The sequence below is a fragment of the Ovis canadensis genome, chromosome 2, assembly GCF_042477335.2.
Source record: "Ovis canadensis isolate MfBH-ARS-UI-01 breed Bighorn chromosome 2, ARS-UI_OviCan_v2, whole genome shotgun sequence".
NCBI lineage: Eukaryota > Metazoa > Chordata > Mammalia > Artiodactyla > Bovidae > Ovis > Ovis canadensis.
The window spans coordinates 215,854,478-215,873,720 of NC_091246.1; the positions used below are offsets into that span (position 1 = coordinate 215,854,478).

The 19,243-nt window shown below is 37.3% G+C and overlaps 1 protein-coding gene across 1 annotated transcript in view; it reads left to right on the forward strand.

Annotated features, from left to right (window-relative positions):
• The window catches only part of PTH2R (parathyroid hormone 2 receptor), a 96,662-nt gene that overhangs the window by 9,687 nt on the left and 67,732 nt on the right, over positions 1-19,243 (forward strand). Inside the window, exons 3-4 of the mRNA XM_069578219.1 lie at positions 10,583-10,693; positions 10,805-10,926. Coding sequence (XP_069434320.1) covers positions 10,583-10,693; positions 10,805-10,926 — 233 coding nt within the window. The remainder of the gene's footprint in view (positions 1-10,582; positions 10,694-10,804; positions 10,927-19,243) is intronic.

The window sequence follows — 19,243 nt, forward strand, 5'->3', positions numbered from 1 at the left end:
AAAATTTCTGTTTTCTGCAAGGTGCCTAGTAGAACTATTGATATAACTCCACTTTAAACTAAGACCATGTATTAGGCCACACCTAAGTGTGAGCTTGTGGTTAGAAATTTTCAGAGAAGAATCTTTTTCTTATTGTTACCTGTAATACCTCTAAATGCAGCCAGCAGTGAAACAGCCAGTCTCTTTCTAAAGGATTCTTTTGTGTTTTGTTCACCCACTAAGTGATTCATCTTTTGGGAATCCTGACCTTATACAGGAGTTTCCAGTATAGCTTCCTACTTCATCAGGTCTCAGACTAATTTTTTTTAAATCAGAATACCATCAAAATCCATTTTTAAGCCAACAAGTCAGTAGAGGCCTCTAGTGTAAGCCCCAGTGTGGTGATTGCTGATCCTGTGGAATATTTTCTGGCCTCATATTTTTAAATTTGTAGCCATAAACCATATTTAAAGAAAATTTAAGTGGAGGAAAATTGCTTTGTGTTGGTTTTTGCCATACAACAACACAAATCAGTCATATATATATGTACCCCCCTCCCTCTTGAGCCTCCCTCCCTAAGCCATGTTTTAAGCAAGAAAATTTTTGTATTAATTCAGCCTTTGTAGATGTCTTGCACTAGGAAAGAGTTTTCTGAATGGCTAGGCTAATAATGTCAGGAAAGGGACTCACTAATGTTATCTTTAAAGAACACTGACCCTGATATCTCAGACATTTACGTCTACTAATGAGGGGCAACATTACCATGAAGGTATTTATAAAGATTGTTATCTATGAGAGTTAAATGAATTATCTTTTATGAAGTCTCATGAAATTTTTTTTTTTTTTAGTTTTTAGTTTTTTAAATTTTAAAATCTTTAATTCTTACATGCGTTCCCAAACATGAACCCCCCTCCCACCTCCCTCCCCATAACATCTCTCTGGGTCATCCCCATGCACCAGCCCCAAGCATGCTGTATCCTGCTTCAGACATGAAGTCTCATGAAATTTTGAGCTGGAAGATGTCTTAGAAATTATCTAGTCTAACATGATTATCTGTAGTGTCCCTTTAACAGTTCAACAAATATATTATGTGCCTACAGTGTGTTGCTTCTGTAGTGAGCACTGGAAGAAACAAATCAGGTTCTATCCTTACTCCATGGAAATGATTATCTAATAGTATAGGAAGTAGACAACCCTCAGATGGTGTCTAAGTTTAACAACAGAAGTATCACAATTGTGGAATCACTGAAAAAAAGCATCTTAATTCATCACAGTGGAATCAGAGAAAGCTTTATGGACAAGTAACCTTAAAATTAAAGGAGTAGGAATTAGATGTGTAAAGGAGGAAGTAAAGAGACATTCCATGTAGACAGAATAAAGTCGTCAAAGACAAGTAACTGGCAATCAGTAACACATCTTGAGAGTTAGACATAAAAAGAGTAAATGATCTAGATGTAAACTTATATAACACCTAAAATTTGTGAAGGTGCACCTCATGGGAAACATGTAGAGGAATAAATATTAAGAGAAAAGGTACGTTCTTTGAGATCTTTCTCTATTAAAAATGCTAGAATTAAATCTGGACAAACTTTGGTCTACTTTCAATGAAAAATGTCTAATTATATGTAAATTGATTCAACATTTCTTCATGTACAACTAAAAAGATAAATGACAATTTGAATTCACTAACTTATTTAAGAAGTTTTCATTTAAAAATTCTCTTAAATTGAGAGATGTATATCAAAATATTTAGGAGTGAGCTGTTATACTGTCTGCAGCTTACTTTAAAATACCACAGTGAAAAATAAGTTAGATGAAATAAATTTGATAAAATATTACTAACTGTAAATTTTAAATACTGGGTATATGATATCTTCTGTTTTATTTCTGTAAAAATGTTTATAATAAAAAGGAAGTAAAAATTTTCCTCTTTTCTATGAAAGAAAGAAAAGAAAATATAAAAATATCTAATTATAAAACTATTTAAGTATTTAAAAACAAAACCCCAGATATTATGATCCTAGGTTTATTTCACAATTGTATGGTCATATTATGCTATGGAAACTGTAGAACTGAAAAGAGTCAAAGTCAGATTCTCCACATTTTAGAATGCTTTGTGTAAACATGGTTTGACAAGTTTCACTAATGATCAGTTCCTCCTGGCACACAGAAAAGATTGCATGGAATGTAATTAATGGTGTTAATTTATAAAGGGAGTTTGGTGACACATTGGGCAATTAATTAGTTTCTTGATAAATAATGAAAGTATTTACTCATACAGATTGTGAAATGTTGATCAAAGAGAAGATGCTAATTAAGGTCTCTGTATTATGTGTATGAGGGCATGGTTTTCCCATTCTTCTCAATCTTTTGTGAATATTGATTATTCTTTTTGTCAAATAGCCAGCAGAGAAATTATTACAATCTACAGAAACATTATTTTTAGGGAGTGTTGGTTTTCTCAGTTTTAGAGTATATCTGTGTGTGTATGTGTATGGGATGGTATTTTTTTTTAAAGAGAAATACTATTTTTTTTTAAAAAACTTAAAAATAATGAAGTATAGTTAATCTACAATGTTGTGTTAGTTTCAGGTTTATAGCAGAGTGATTCAGTTATATCTATCTATATGTATATTTACATTGTAAGTTTCTATTACAGGTTATCATTAAGATATTGAGTATAAGTTCCCCGTACTATTCAAAAAGACCTAGTTATTTACCTATTTTATATATAATAGTGTGTATATGTTAATTTCAAACTCCTAATTTATCTCTCCCTCACATCTCCTTTGGTAACCATAAGTTTGTTTTCTGTGTCCAGGAGTATATTTCTGTTTTGTAAATAAGTTTATTTGCATCATTTGTTTAGATACCACACAGAAGTGATATCATATAATATTTGTTTTTCTCCGTTTGGCTTATTTCACTTAGTATGATCATCTCTGGGTCCATCCATGTTACTTCAAATGACATTATTTTATACTTTTTATAGCTGAGTACTATACCAGTGTGTATTTCTATATAGGTATCACATCTTTATCCATTCATTTGTTGGTGGACATTTAGGTTTCTTCCGCATCTTGGCTTTTATAAATACTGCTGCTGTGAATATTGGGGTGCATATATCTTTTCCAATTAGAGTTTTTTCATGTTCTTTTCCATTGTAGTTTATCACAGGATGTTGAATATGGTTCCTTGTGCTATACAATTGGACCTTGCTGTTTATCTATTCTGTATATACCAGTTTGCTTCTGCTAGTCCCAAATGTCCAATCCACCCCTCCCTTATCCCCCTTTTCCTTTGGCAGCCACAAGTCTGTTCTCCATGTCTGAGTCCGTTGCTGTTTTATAGGTAATTTCTTTTGTGTCATATTTTAGATTGTGTCATATAATTGGTACCATATGGTATTTGTCTTTCTCTTTCTGACTTACTTCACTTAGTATGATAATCTCTAGGTTGTTGCAAATGGCATTATTTCATTCTATTTTATGGTTAAGTAGTATTCCATTACACACACGCACACACACACACACACGCACATATATACACACACACATACACACATGGGCTTCCCTTATAGCTCAGTTGGTAAAGAATCTGCCTGCAATGCAGGAGACCTGAGTTCGAGACCCTGGGTCAGAAAGATCCCCTGGAGAAAGAAATGGAGCCACCCATTCCAGCATGGGATCTTGGAGAATCCCGTGACAGAAGAGTCTGGCAGGCTACTGTCCACAGGGTGACAAGAGTCAGACAGGACTTAGCGACTAAACCGCCACCATACATATATAAGTGTCACGTTGTCTTTATCCATTCATCTGTTGATAGATGTGTAGGTTGCTTTGATGCTTTGATGTCCTGGCTATTCTAAGTAGTGCAGCTATGAAGGATGCATGTAAGTTTCTGAAATATAATTTATTTCTGGATATATCCCCAGGAGTGGGATTGCTAGATCAAAAGGCAACTCTATTTTTAGTATTTTGAGGAAAATCCATACTGTTTTACATAGTGGTTGCACCAGCTTACATTTCTGCCAACAGTGTAGGAGGGTTCCCTTTATTCCACAACCTCTCTAGCATTTATTATTTGTAGATTTTTAAAATGATGGCCATTCTGACTGGTCTGAGGTGGTACTTTGTTGTAGTTTTGATTTGCATTTCTCTAATAATTAGTGATATTGAGCATCTTTTCATGTGCCTGTTGTCCATCTGCATGTCTTCGTGGAGAAATGTCTATTTAGAGTTTCTGCTCATTAAAAAAAATACTTATTTGTTTACTTATTGGGTTGTGGCATGCAGGATAGTTCCCTGACCAGGGATTGAACCTGGGCGTCCTGCTTTGGGAGCATGAAATCTTAGCCTCTGGACCACCAGGCAAGTCCCTTTGCTCATGTTTTGAATGGGTTGCTATTTTCTGACATTAAGCTGTATGAGCTATTTGTATATTGGGAATGGCGTGAAGCTCCAATACTTTGATCACCTTTTATGAAGAACCAACCCATTGGAAAAGACCCTGATGCTGGGATAGATTGAAGGCAAAAGGAGAAGGGGACTGCAGAGGGTAAGATGGTTACACAGTATCACATTTTCAATGGACATGAATTTAAGCAAACTCCAGGAGATATTGGAGGACTGAGGAGCCTGGCATTCTGCAGTCCATGGAGTGGCAAAGAATCAGACATGACTTAGTGACTGAACACCACCAACAACCTTTTAAGGAACCAAAAACTATCCCTTTTAAAGCATAAGCAAAATAGCAACAGTTTTCTCTGTTGCAGCTTAAAAACTGCATAATTAAAAAATAAATTGATCATTGATTCAGGCTTCTATGAAGACCTTAGTCCCTCACATGACCAACTCTTAGAAAATCTCATGTGACACTGAAGTACACATTTTGAAGGACAACTAGTTACAAGAACAAAAGAATATGTGTCTGGGGCCATTTTATGTAGACTATATGATAGATATCTGCGAAAGTATCAGTTTCAGAAAAATAAGGAAACATGTCTTATTAAATATAAAGTAAATGAATGGGAAACCATGTTGAATGCTATCAAGACAGAAAAATAATTCAGGACAGAATTGATGCTTTTGAGCTGCGGTGTTGGATAAGACTCTTAAGAGTCCCTTGGATAGCAAGGCTATCCAACCAGTCCATCCTAAAGGAAATAAGTCCTGAATATTCTTTGGAAGGACTGGTGCTGAAGCTGAAACTCCAATACTTTGGCCACCTGATGTGAAGGATTGACTCATTTGAAAAGACCCTGTTACTGGGAAAGATTGAAGGCAGGAGGAGAAAGGGACGACAGAGGATGAGATGGTTGGATGGCATCACCAACTCAATGGACATGAGTTTGAGTAAACTCTGGGAGTTGGTGCTGGACAGGGAGGCCTGGTATGCTGTAGTCCATGGGGTCACAAAGAGTTGGACACGACTGAGTGACTGAACTGAACTGAAGCTGGTGGAAGAGATTGATTCATTATACTCTATTTAAACAAGAAGAAAGATAAACAAAAAGTAGGTCATGGTGGAAAGAAGCAGGTAAAGCCATGTACCAAATATGGGAGCCAGTGTGATGAGTTCCATGGTTACTAGCAGTATGTAAATCCAAGCTTTTGTTATGAGAGCAAGGTGAGGCTGTTTCCAAGAAAACATTCTCTTCTGTGAGAACAGTGTGGATGAGGGAAGATATTCTCATTTTCTTATTGTTTTAGCTATCCACAGAAAAAATCAAGTATTTGTTTCCATATGATATGGTGGACATTAGCAAGTCAATTTCAGGTTCACATTGAATTCTTTGCTGTAGATACTGGTGTTTCCATGAGGTTCTGTTATGGTGAATATTCAAAACCAAACAAACAACTTGAAATAATGAACGCTCTGTGTGTATGTGTGTCTGTGCGCTCAATATATCCGACTGTTTGTGACCCCCATGGACTAGATGGCTGTTGACCCCATGGTCTGTAGCCATGTACTGTAGCACAATTGCACTCATCTCACACGCTAGCAAAATAGTGCTCAAAATTCCCCAAGCTAGGCTTCAACAGTATATGAACTGAGAACTTCCAGATATTTAAGCTGTATTTAGAAAAGGCAGAGGAACCAGAGATCAAATTGCCAACATCCATTGGATCATAGAAAAGGCAAGAGAATTCCAGAAAAACATCTACTTCTCTCATTGACTACGCTAAAGCCTTTGTGTGGATTACAATATACTGTGGAAAATTCTTAAAGAGATAGGAATACCAGACCACCTTACCTGCCATCTGAGAAATTTGTATGCAGGTCAAGATGCAGCAGTTAGAACTGTATATGGAACAATGGACTGGTTCCAAATCGGGAAAGGAGTACGTCAAGGTTGTATATTGTCACCCTACTTATTTAACTTAATATGCAGGGTACATCATGTAAAATGCCAGGCTGGATGAAGCACAGGCTGGATTCAAGATTGCTGAGAGAAATATTAATAACCTCAGATATGCAGATGACACCACCCTTATGGCAGAAAGTGAAGAAGAGCTAAAGAGCCTCTTGAGGAAAGTGAAAGAGGAGAGTGAAAAAAAAACTAGCTTAAAACACAATATTCAAAAAAAGAAGACCATGGCATCTGGTCCCCTCACTTCATGGAGAATGGATGGGGAAACATGGAAACAGTGAGAGACTTTATTTTCTTGGGCTCCAAAATCACTGCAGATGGTGACTGCAGTCGTGAAAGTAAAAGACACATGCTCCTTGGAACAAAAGCTGTGACAAACCTAGACAGCATATTAAAAAGCAGAGACATTACTTTGCTGACAAAGGTCTGTCTTGTCAAAGCTATGGTTTTTCTAGTAGTCATGCATAGATGTGAGAGTTGGACCATAAAGAAAGCTGAGCACTGAAGACTTGATGGTTTTGAACTGTGGTGTTGGAGAAGACTGTTGAGAGTCTGTTGGACTGCAAGGAGATCAACCAGTCAGTCTTAAAGGAACTCAACCCTGAATATTGATTGGAAGGACTGATGTTGAAGCTGAAGCTCCAATACTTGGGCCACCTGATGTGAAGAACCAACTCACTGGAAAAGACCCTGATGCTGGGAAAGATTGAAGGCAGAAGGAGAAGAGGAAGACAGAGGATGAGATAGCTGGATGGCATCACCGACTCAATGGACATGAGTTTGAGCAAGCTCCTGGAGTTGGTGATGGACAGAGAAGTCTGGCCTGCTGAAGTCCTTGGGGTTGCAAAGAGTCGGACATGACTGAGCGACTGAACTGAACTGAACTGAACTGGACTTTAGCCCACCAGGCTCTTCTGTCCATGGGATTTCCCAGCAAAATTACTGAAGCAAGTTGTCATTTTTTCCTCCAGGGGATCTTCCCAACCCAGGGGTCAAACCTGCATCTTGCATCTCCTGCATTGATAGGCAGTTTCTTTACCACTCTGCCACCTTAGCTAGAACAAAATCTTCAGCCGCAGTTAGTGTAATTGGTAACTAAAAGATTGAGAGCTGTAATGGTACTTCTGGTAGCAAAATAATGTCCCCTCAAAGATGTGCAAACCCTAATCTCTGGTGTTCTGCCTGTGTATTTATGTAACAAGGCAAAGGGGCATTGCAAATGGAATTAAGGTTATCAACCTTAAAATAGGAAAATTAGCCTGCATTATTTGGGTGGAACTAATGCAAAATATATGGATTCTTAAAAGTGAAAAACAAAACAAAAAAATAGTTGGTAAGAGAAAAGAAGAGTGGAGAAGAGATTGAAAACATGAGAAAGACTTGACCTCCCTTGTTGACTTTGAAGACAGAGGAAGGGGACCATGAACCAAGGAATGCAAGTGGCTTCCAGAAGTTGGGAACAACCCTCACCTAACAGCCAGGAAGGAAATGAGAATCTTAGTCATCACTGCAAGGAACTAAATTCTACTAGCAACTGGAATGAGTAAGGAAACGGGTTTTTAACCCTGTATAGTTCTTGATTTAGGTTTGTGAGTATCTAGCATGGATGGAGGAGCCTGGTAGGCTGCAGTCCATGGGATCTCGAAGAGTCGGACACGACTTCACTTTCACTTTTCACTTTCATGCATTGGAGAAGGAAATGGCAACCCACTCCAGTGTTCTTGCCTGGAGAATCCCAGGGACAGGGGAGCCTGGTGGGCTGCCGTCTGTGGGGTCGCACAGAGTCGGACACGACTGAAGCGACTTAGCAGCAGTAGCAGCAGCAGCAAGCACTCATCTCACATGCTAGTAAAGTAATGCTCAAAATTGTCCAAGCCAGACTTCAGCAATATGTGAACTGTGAACTTCCAGATGTTCAAGCTGGTTTTAGAAAAGGCAGAGGAACCAGAGATCAAATTGCCAACATCCGCTGGATCATGGAAAAAGCAAGAGAGTTCCAGAAAAACATCTATTTCTGCTTTATTGACTATGCCAAAGCCTTTGACTGTGTGGATCACAAGAAACTGTGGAAAATTCTTCAAGAGATGGGAATACCAGACCACCTAACCTGCCTCTTGAGAAATCTGTATGCAGGTCAGGAAGCAACAGTTAGAACTGGACATGGAACAACATACTGGTTTCAAATAGGAAAAGGAGTATGTCAAGGCTGTATATTGTCACCCTGCTTATTTAACTTATATGCAGAGTACATTATGAGAAACGCTGCACTGGAAGAAACACAAGCTGGAATCAAGACTTCCATGAGAAATCTCAATAACCTCAGATATGCACATGACACCACCCTTATGGCAGAAAGTGAAGAGGAGCTAAACAGCCTCTTGATGAAAGTGAAATTGGAGAGTGAAAAAGTTGGCTTAAAGCTCAACATTCAGAAAACGAAGATCATGGCGTCTGGTCCCATCACTTCATGGGAGAAACAGTGGAAACAGTGTCAGACTTTATTTTTTGAGCTCCAAAATCACTGCAGATGGTGACTGCAGCCATGAAATTAAAAGATGCTTACTCCTTGGAAGAAAAGTTATGACCAACCTAGATAGCATATTCAAAAGCAGAGACGTTACTTTGCCGACTAAGGTCCATCTAGTTAAGGCTATGGTTTTTCCTGTGGTCATGTATGAATGTGAGAGTTACACTGTGAAGAAGGCTGAACACTGAAGAATTGATGCTTTTGAGCTGTGGTGTTGGAGAAGACTCTTGAGAGTCTCTTGGACTGCAAGGAGATCCAACTAATCCATTCTGAAGGAGATCAGCCCTGGGATTTCTTTGGAAGGAATGATGCTAAAGCTGAAACTTCAGTGCTTTGGCCACCTCATGTGAAGAGTTGACTCATTGGAAAAGACTCTGATGCTGGGAGGGATTGGGGGCAGGAGGAAAAGGGGACAACGGAGGATGAGATGGCTGTATGGCATCACTGATTCGATGGACATGAGTCTGAGTGAACTCCGGGAGTTGCTGATGGACAGGGAGGCCTGGCGTGCTGCGACTCATGGGGTCGCAAAGAGTCAGACACGACTGAGCGACTGAACTGAACTGAACCGAAGCAGAGGTCTGGCCGAGCTCAACAGACATCTGACAGACAGAAATAGCTAGATAATAAGCTTGGGTTATTTCAAGCTGTAAGTTTGTGGTAATTTGTTATAGTAACAAGGGAAAATGAATACAGAAATCATTAAAAGTCTCTTTTGGGGAAGTTTGAATATGACTTGCCTGATGGGCTCTCTTCTTGGAAGTTTTATGCACAACTAATGGAGAAGAGTCCTGAACAACACAGAATAGCAAATGTGTGTGACAAAATTCCCCACTCTCAAAGCCCTTAAATCCTATGGTTTAAGAAAATTATAATAAAACTTGATAGTGGAAGAAAAAAGAAAGCTCACAGAGGGATAAAGAGTGTAGCCTGGGGTGGGAGGATGAGGGATAAGCCAGAGAAGAGAGCAGATCCTGTGGGGATTTTAGATGTTGAAGAGACTTGGCTTTTCCTCAGAGTGAGGTGGGAAGCCTTTGGGCTATTGCATGAGGGGAACAAGAATAGAATCAGGAAGACCAGTCGGGGGCCATTGCAATAATTAAGGCTGGAGTTGTGGTAGCATGGATGGGCGGTGGGGGTGGGGGGTGGTGGTGGCAGTTGAGATTGTGAAAAGTCATAGGGTTCTGGATTCATCTGGAGGAGAGTAAAGTTCATGAGAATTTTGTCTGAGATGATTGTTAGACTCAAATAAATTACTAATTATTTGTAAAAAGGCAAACCCAGATCTTGGAACTTATCTGTGAAGTTCAATCTTTTTCATGGGTAATATTTTTCAACAGTAATTTGAAAAACTTAGGGTAAAAAAATGTAGCTACAACTATGATAGAATTTTACTAAAGGAAATTGTTCTCAATGAATTTTGGTGTTTCTTACATATTCATTGCTATGATTCATATATATTAGAATCACTAGTTTTAATTTACGCAAATCAAATATTCCTAGCAATGGGCCTTTGATGAGGCTAGGTGGATGAATTTTGAGATGTTTGTATCATATGTCCATCTGATTCTAGTTTACAAAACTACCAGTTTGCTTTACATTTTGCTATAGGCAGTGACTTGAAATTTTGTATTTTGAACACAATAACTCTCTGGTTCTAACTGCATTTTTGTTTATTTGTTTTTAAATTTTTTCCTTATCAGAAGGAAACTGTTTCCCAGAATGGGATGGACTCATTTGTTGGCCTAGAGGAACGGTGGGGAAAATGTTGGCTGTCCCATGTCCTCCTTATATTTACGACTTCAATCATAAAGGTATTTAATTTTTTGTGAAATGACTCATTTGGAATAGAAACTTCCTTTTTTAAAAATAATAGACTCTACAGGAACTGAGCAATCTCAGTGTTTTTCTTCACATCTTTATAGGAGTTGCTTTCCGACACTGTAACCCCAATGGAACATGGGATTTTATGCACAGTTTAAATAAAACATGGTCTAATTATTCAGACTGCCTTCGCTTTCTGCAACCAGATATCAACATAGGAAAGGTAATGGTATTTTTGTATTTGTGAATCCCTAAAGGAAAACAAAATGATTACCAACCACTGTACAAAAAACTCTTATATTATCTGACACAAATATCAAAAAAGATAAAAGCAAGGTTGAAAGCTTTTCAGATACCTGGTTAAGGAGAGGTCTAGGTCCTGAAGCAGTTTGATATCTTCTTTTGGTTAGAATTACCTGGCTGAGATATATGTATGTATACTTGTGAATATGTGTCACTTATCTTACATTATGTTTATATTACATTCAGTTCAGTTGCTCAGTCATGTCTGACTCTTTATGACCCTATTCTATGATGGTGTATTATGTGTAAAATTCCAAATAGGTAGTCAGCAATATAATTCATGATTTTTTTCTTGGTTACATATGAATAGAAACATCTTGTCTCACTCTATGTTCCTGGAGTAACTTTATATTGTATAGATGTGTTTTTCATCTCATAAGATTTGCCAGTAGGTGATTTCATTAGTATAGGAAAAATCAGAGTATGTAGAGTTAAAGAGGAGCGAGGAGGTGACTTATAGATCTTCTCACATAATATCTCAGTTGTACACGTGTGTGAACTTAGAACCAGAGATGAGGGGTCGATCAAAGTGACACAGCTCAGTTATGACAGGGTCTAGAGCAGGGCCCTGGTCTCCACATTCTTTATCGGTGCTGTTTCTGATATGGTAATCACATGTAAACTTCAGAAACTTCTAGATAGTTACTTTTAGGTTATATATGGTAGATAGATTAAAAGTCATGCTTAAATTCCTATCACTCAGACCTCATCTATAAAATGCTTGATGCTATAGGGATGAGCATAACTTCACCATAGTCATATGATGGTAGGGGTGAACATAAGTTGAAGTATAAATGATTTTATGAGGCCCCTGAGAACAGTCATAATACATAACTCTCCTAACATTAGACATTTTTCTTTATGCTTGGTGGTCTTTTTTGGTTGTGGGGGAGGAGGAGCAGTGGCATGAGAATTGGTGAGTTGGAGAGTTCCTTGTTTGATTAGGCATTAATAGTCAGGACTTCTTTCCTTAATTTTTTTTCTAACACAAAACCCTACCACCTTAAGGACTCTTTAGTAAGTTGCTAAAAGACTTCAGTTTTGTATGTCATTGTTGACATGCTTCTCAGATAAAATTAGTTAATGTGAGGAGATTATTGTGTATGTTACAGTGGAGCCAAAGCCAAGTTAATGTAAAACACTTTAAAATAATTTCAATTTCATTAAAATAGATAAACATTCACAGTGTTTCATGTTCTGTGTTATAAATTTGTGGATTAAATGACAAATGCAAGTCTTTCATAGCTTTTAAATGGCATTAAATTGTATCATGATTTTATTTACATTGAACTCTAATATTACAACCATTCTTTTTGACTACTCTGTATTCCAAGAGTCAAAGTATCAAAGGAAGGTAAAATATCCAAAATATATACTGTTTTATATGAACATGATTTAAAATTTAACTGAAAAATTTGACTAATTTTGTTAGCCATAAGTAATTTTATCTCCTTAATTAAAAATACAGAGTGTTTTCTATTGTTTACAACCCTTAAGTAATAATTTGAGAAAACTTAAGAAATGTAAAAAATCTTTTAATAAGAAAACTGGATATGTCCTAAAGTTTTGATATGCTGTAGGGCAAAATGATATTACTTATTTATGAGATATTAATTACTGATGGTTGTAATCAGAATTTTTGTATAAGGAACAAAAGATAAAAGTAAAGACAGTGAATTAAGAATACATGCCAAAGATTTTTAAAATATCTATTGTTTTGTTCTTTAAATAATTTTCATATCATTGACTTGACAATGAGAGAATTACTTTTAATAAAAAAAGGGAAAATGGCTTCCTCTGGATCAGTGGTAAAGAATCTTCCTGTAATGTGGGAGACGGGGAGATTTAGGTTTGATCCTTAAGTCATGAAGTTCCCCTGGAGGAGAAAATGGCAACCCCGCTCCAATAATCTTGTCCAGAAAACGATTTCAAAAATTAAAGAACAAATAAGCAGGGATTGCTTATGAGGGGCCATGAAGTTGTTAAATTCTTTAGGGTATTATATTAAAAACATCAGCATACTGTAAAAATTATATATCCTTCTGTCTAAAGGCTCTATGAATTTTTGGACAACAATTTAACAATATATACTAAGAGACTTCAAGAGGGTCTTGTCCTTTGATCTTATAATTTCATTTCTGAGATTCAAGCATAAAGATTTGGAGTTGGGGGGAACTGAATGGAATAGTGTTCACTGAACCATTAATTATTATAGTGAATGTTTTGAAGAATTTAAATTTCCAATGAAGAATTGGCTAAGTCAGCTGAAATATATATTTTGTGTAAAGAGTTTGTGGTCTTAGGAAATCCTTTTGTTATTCAGTTACTTGGAAGAAAATCAGATAATAAAGTTGTATATAAATTAGGGATGCAAATATTCAAAACAATGGGAAATGATACACAGAAATAGCATGAAAAGAAATATACGAAATGCAGTGTTTCTTTTTGCTTGTGTGGGAATTATGGAGTTATTTCCCTTCTCTCTCTCTCTCTTTTTTTTTTTTATTTTACACATTATCCAAATATTTTCTACAGAAGTTTAACATTTTATTAAGAGAAAATATGTCATAAATGTTTTAAAAAGGCAGTCTTCTGCTTCCAGTCAGCGTGTGAGAAGTTGCAATATTAAGAAAAAGCTGAGTAAGATGCAACATTAATAATTTGTAAAAGCCTGTCAGTGAGCTGAAGATGCCAAGAAATCTAAATGGAGCTAATTGCAGAAAGAGGAAAGCCTCTTCTTATGACAGAAGAGACCTGTAGCTGTATTTATCCCTGTTTCTGTGCTAGAAGAGAGCAACCAGGCTATAGAGGGGATAAAAAGAAAAGAACCATTTTTAAAAGAACTTTCATCAGACGAGGACTAGAATAAAGGCTTAGAATTCCAAGAAATGAAGCCCATTCAGGGTGAGCTATTACTCATCAGCCAGTTCTTACCCATGAGCCTTCACTGAATTTCTGGAGGCAGTGAGTTAAAGGCTGGGGGCAGTGTAGGTGGACGCAGAGAAACTTCCCAGGATGTATGTAGGACCCTCACTGGGTGAGAGGTAGCTGTTAGCTGAAGGCATGGGACAGAAACAGAGGAGCTGAGAGATATCTCTTGGGCTATCTGGGGCCCTCACTTAGAGCATGACTGCTGGGGGAGGGCAGGAAAGCTGAGAGAAACCCCCGAGATGACAAATCTCAGTGAATGAAAAGCCTGACAAAATAGAGCTGAAAAAGATCTTTAGTAGGCCCAAGAGGTCTTCATCTAAAATGAGGCAGTGGCTAGCTGAGAACTGGAGCAGAGCAGCATAATGGACAGACGCGTTCTGAGATGCAGGAAGCCCAGGGCAGGCTAGAGAGCAAAGCGAAATTGAGAGCAAAGCGAAATTCACAGCAAAGTGAAATTAAAAGACAAAAAAGGCAGGGAATGCTTATGAGAGGCCATGAGGTTGTTAAATTCTTTAGAGTATTATATTTAAAACAGCAGCATACTGTAGAAATTATCATATATTCTTGGGTCTAAAGGCTATATGAATTTTATATAGCTGATGGATGGTTCAGAAAGCAGAAAGAGTTTCTCTGCAGCTTAGAAAACCTTCAGATGGACAAAAACCCATATAATGGCCGCTAGAGGCTGCTGGTGCTAAGATCCCATCATCTACTGAAGGAAGATTCGGAATTCTGCTCTCAAAACCTAAAATCAGGATAAACAGAATCATGGAAAGAACAACAAACTGAGAAAAACTACCACAAACCCAACCTCAGATTAAAACAAAGTAATCCATCCTCACTACCCAAGAAGCCTGATAGAGGAAGATGAATGCCCTTTTCAGCCTGTTAATACTGATCTTGGGTGGCCTCTGTCTGCAGTGACTTGGGGCGGGACTTGGATTTCCAGCCAGACATGGGCTGGATTGCAGCAGTGAAGGCACCAGATCCTAGTCACTTAGACCAGTGGTCAGTGACAAGGGCCCTAGCCATTTGGCTTTGCAGAAAAGAGTTTCCGCAAAGATGGAAAGTAGTGAAGCAAGTAAAGTATTTATTAGGAGGAGAGTACAGTGCATGTGGGATAGACATGCAGGCAGACCCAGAGGGAGAGTCACTGAGTGGTACCTTCATGGCAGTTTAAATCACTAATATGGGGCATTTCTTTCTGGTTTCCTTTGGCCAATCATTGTGATTTGCCTGGTTCACAGTCCGTATTTGTAATATCTCAGAATCCTCCCATGTGTGCATATGCATCCCTTAGCCAAGATGGATCCTACTAAAAAGGCATCTGGGTGGAACATCCCTTGACATGACTCCCCTTTGGCCTCCAAGTGGCCTTTTCTGCACATATGTGGTCCAGGAGGTCTCCCAACTTCCGGAAATGAGAACTATGTGGTCTGTGCAGGGTCCAGCCTCTTCCCTTAATTGCCCCGCTATTCTTATCTTAGAATTTTGGTCAATAGAAAATGAATCTCCAATTTGCTTTACCCTGGTGGGAGAGGGGGCCCATCTGCCTCCTGCCTCAATATTACATGCTTCAGTCCCAACTCTTCTTTTACTTACAGTGCACATAATATAATAAAAAATTACAGGGTAGGGACCGCAAATCTAGAGTAAAAACAAAGCAGAAAAAATAGATGATCCAGATGTTGTAATTTCCAGGTAATGACTCATAAATATGTTAGCTGATTTAGTGAAAAAAGTACATAAACAGATGGGAAAACTACAGAGAAATGAAAACTTTTTAAAAAGGAAATTCTAGAATTGAAATATTCAATTCAAAATGAATTTATTTGATATGCTCAACAGAATACTGGACACAGAATGATAAAGATCAGTGAACTTGAAAAGAAGGCTACAGAAATTTTCCAAGTGACACATTAGGAGAAAAAGTAAATTAAATAAACAAAAGCATCTGAGATTGTGAGATAATATGTAATTGCTTAAGATATGTGAAATTAGGGTAAGAAGAGAGGGAAAGAATAGGACAAAAGAAATATTTCAGAAGGCAATGGCCGGTAATTTTATAAAGTGGCTGAAATAAATCAATCACAGGTCCCAGGCATTCAGGAAACCCTAGGCAGTTTAAATAAAAAGAAGACCATACTTTGACACATCATAGTTAAAATGCTGTAAATCAGGGTAAGAAGAAAACCTTAAAAGCAGTGAGAGGAAAAGCGCACATGGTATTCAGGAGAACAAAAACTAAAAGGATGATTATCTTTTAGTTAAACAACAGAGGCCTGAATACAATGGAATGACATTCTAAAAGTGATAATATGCATTAAGATAAAGGGAAAATAATGATATTTTTCAGACAGAAAAAGATCTGAGAGAATTCATCTTTATCAGACTTCTGTATAAGAAAAGCTCAAAAAAAAATTCTCTAGATGGGAGAGAAATATATCAGATGGAAGCCAAGATTGACAGGAAAGAATGAGGAGTACCAGAATAGATACATATGTGGATAAAAATGACAGACTAAAATAATAAGCAAAACTATATACCTATCCTTATTTATTACTATGTTTATATCCATCTTTATATCTATAATTTAATTCACTTAAAAGTCTGCTGACTGCTTAAAGCAAACATAATAACCTCTCATTAGGGTTTATAAACTATGTAGAACAAAATCTAGATGTGACAAAGGCTAAGGGAGCAAAATTAGGGACATAATTGCAAATATCTGTTTATATGGTGAAATAGTTCAATATTATTCAGGGTAGGTCTGATAAGTTCAAAATGCATAACCAAGTCTCTATAGTAACTGCTAAAAGATAACACAAGTGAAATACTAATAAATACCTGATTGAGTTCCCCATCCCTCAACCCCCAATAAAAGGTAAGGAAGTAGGTACAGAAGCTCAGAGAAAAGATAAGATGTATAGAATGCAAATACTTATATGTTAGATCTAAACCCAGTCACAGCAGTGATTGTATTTGAGGTCAGTGAACTAAACATTTCTCTTAAAAGGCAGAGATTGATAGAATGGATAATAAAAGTACCACTCAACTGTATGCTGTCTTTGAGAAACGTAGACATTAAGACAAAGAGCATTACCAATACAGAGCAATATTTAAAATTACGAAGAATCAATTTACCAAGAGGAAATAATCCTAAATATACATGCGTTTAGGAGCTTCAAAGGCTTCCCTGCTGCTAAGTCGCTTCAGTCATGTCTAACTCTGTGCAACCCCATAAACGGCAGCCCACCAGGCTCCCCCATCCCTGGGATTCTCCAGGCAAGAACACTGGAGTGGGTTGCCATTTCCTTCTCCTTCCTGATGGCTTAGATGGTGATAAATAATCTGCTTGCAATGCAGGAGACCCAGAGCTTGATCCCTGGGTTGGGAAGATCCTCTTGAGAAGGGAATGTCTACCCACTCCAGTATTCTTGTCTGAAGAATCCCATGGACAGAGGAGGCTAGCGCGCTACAGTCAATGGGGCTGCAAAGAGTCAGACACGACTGAGAGACTTTCACTTCACTTTACTTCATTCACAATAACTGAAAAATTCACATTCTTTTAAAGTACTCACCAAAGTTTATCAAGATAAAACATATGCTGGGGTATAAAACAAGTTTCAGTAAATCTCAAGATTAAAACCACATAGCCTATGTATGTTCTCTGACCACAAAAGAATCAATAGAAAATCAACTAAAATATGTAGATAATTCACAAATAGTTGAAAATTATGTGACCAATGGCAAAAGTTTGGATAAATATGAAAGCTCAATATATATCAAAGACTGTGGGAAACAGCAAAAGCAGATGTCGAGATAGATTTATAGCTCTCAATACTTAATTAGAAAAGAAGAAAGTTGAAAATTCAGTGGTCAAATCTTCCACATTGTTATATGGTATAATACCTAGAGCCACCACCAAAAGCCACCACCAAAAATACACATCAAAATGGAATTCTACAAATTGTTCGAGTAATTCAGGGATGGTCAGAAAACTAAAACACAGAAATGAAAAACATAACAGAAAATAAAAATATAAAATGGACTTAGCCTTAATATTATATCAATGTTATATTAAAAACAAATATCTTAAGATACCAATTAACATAGAAGAGTCTATAAGAAACATGACCCAACTTTGTATGTTATCTACAAAGTCTGAAACTCATTTCAAATATAATGGTGGTTATGTACATACCATGCAGTGTGCTAAGTTACTCAGTCGTGTCCGACTCTTTGTGACCCCATGGACTATAGCCCTCCAGGCTCCTCTGTCCATGGGATTCTCCAGGCAAGAATACTGGAGTGGGTTGCCATGCCCTCCTGCAGGGGATCTTGCTGACCCAACGAGCGAACCTGTGTCTCTTATGTCTCCTGCATTGGCAGCAAGGTTCTCTACAGCTCGCGCCACCTGGAAGGCCCTAGTTTAGTTATATCTCTTAATTATTCTAATCATTTGCCACAAACTGTGCAGCAATAAAAAAGTACAGACTTGGTATGAATAACAACCTGAATGGATCTTGAGGTTATTACTCTGAGTGAAAAAAGCCAGACTCAAAGTTCATGTTCTATAGGATTTCATTTATCCATTTATGAAATGACAGAATTGCAGAGATAGAAAACAGATTAATGTTTGGTGGGTGATAAGGATGGTGGAGAGGAATAGGGTAGGTATGACTATAAAAGGAACAGCAGGAGGAAGATCTTTGTTGTGATGGACTATTTTTGTAGTTCAACTGCAGAGATGTTTAAAAATTTTTTTCATGTGTGATAAAATGACACAGACTGTAAACACATGAATTGCACCAATGCCAAATTCCTAGTTTGGTATTTTAGTGTAATTAAATGCAAGCATTGGAGGATACTGGTGAAGGGGTACAGAGGACCTTTCTTACTGTCTTTTCCTACTTCTTTTGAATTTATAGTCATTTTGAAATACAAAAGAAGAAAAAGGAATGAACTGTTGATTCATGTAATAATATCAGTGAATATCATAACAGTGTCTTGACAAAAAAGAGTATACACTATATAATTCTAAGAAGTCTGAGAAGAGTCAAGAAATATATGAAGTACATGAACAGATAAAGCCAATTTGTGATGACAGAAATTGGAACAGTAGTTAACCTGGGAGCTGGATGGTGGGTGGATTTTTGACTAGCTAGTGGCACAAAGAACTCAGTTTGTCAAAACCCATCAAACTGCTCATTTAAAATCTGCACATTTTGCTTTCATAGAAACTACAGCTTGGTAGAAAAGCAAAAGAAAACTAGAAATAATATTCCAAAAGTGATATATCCTTT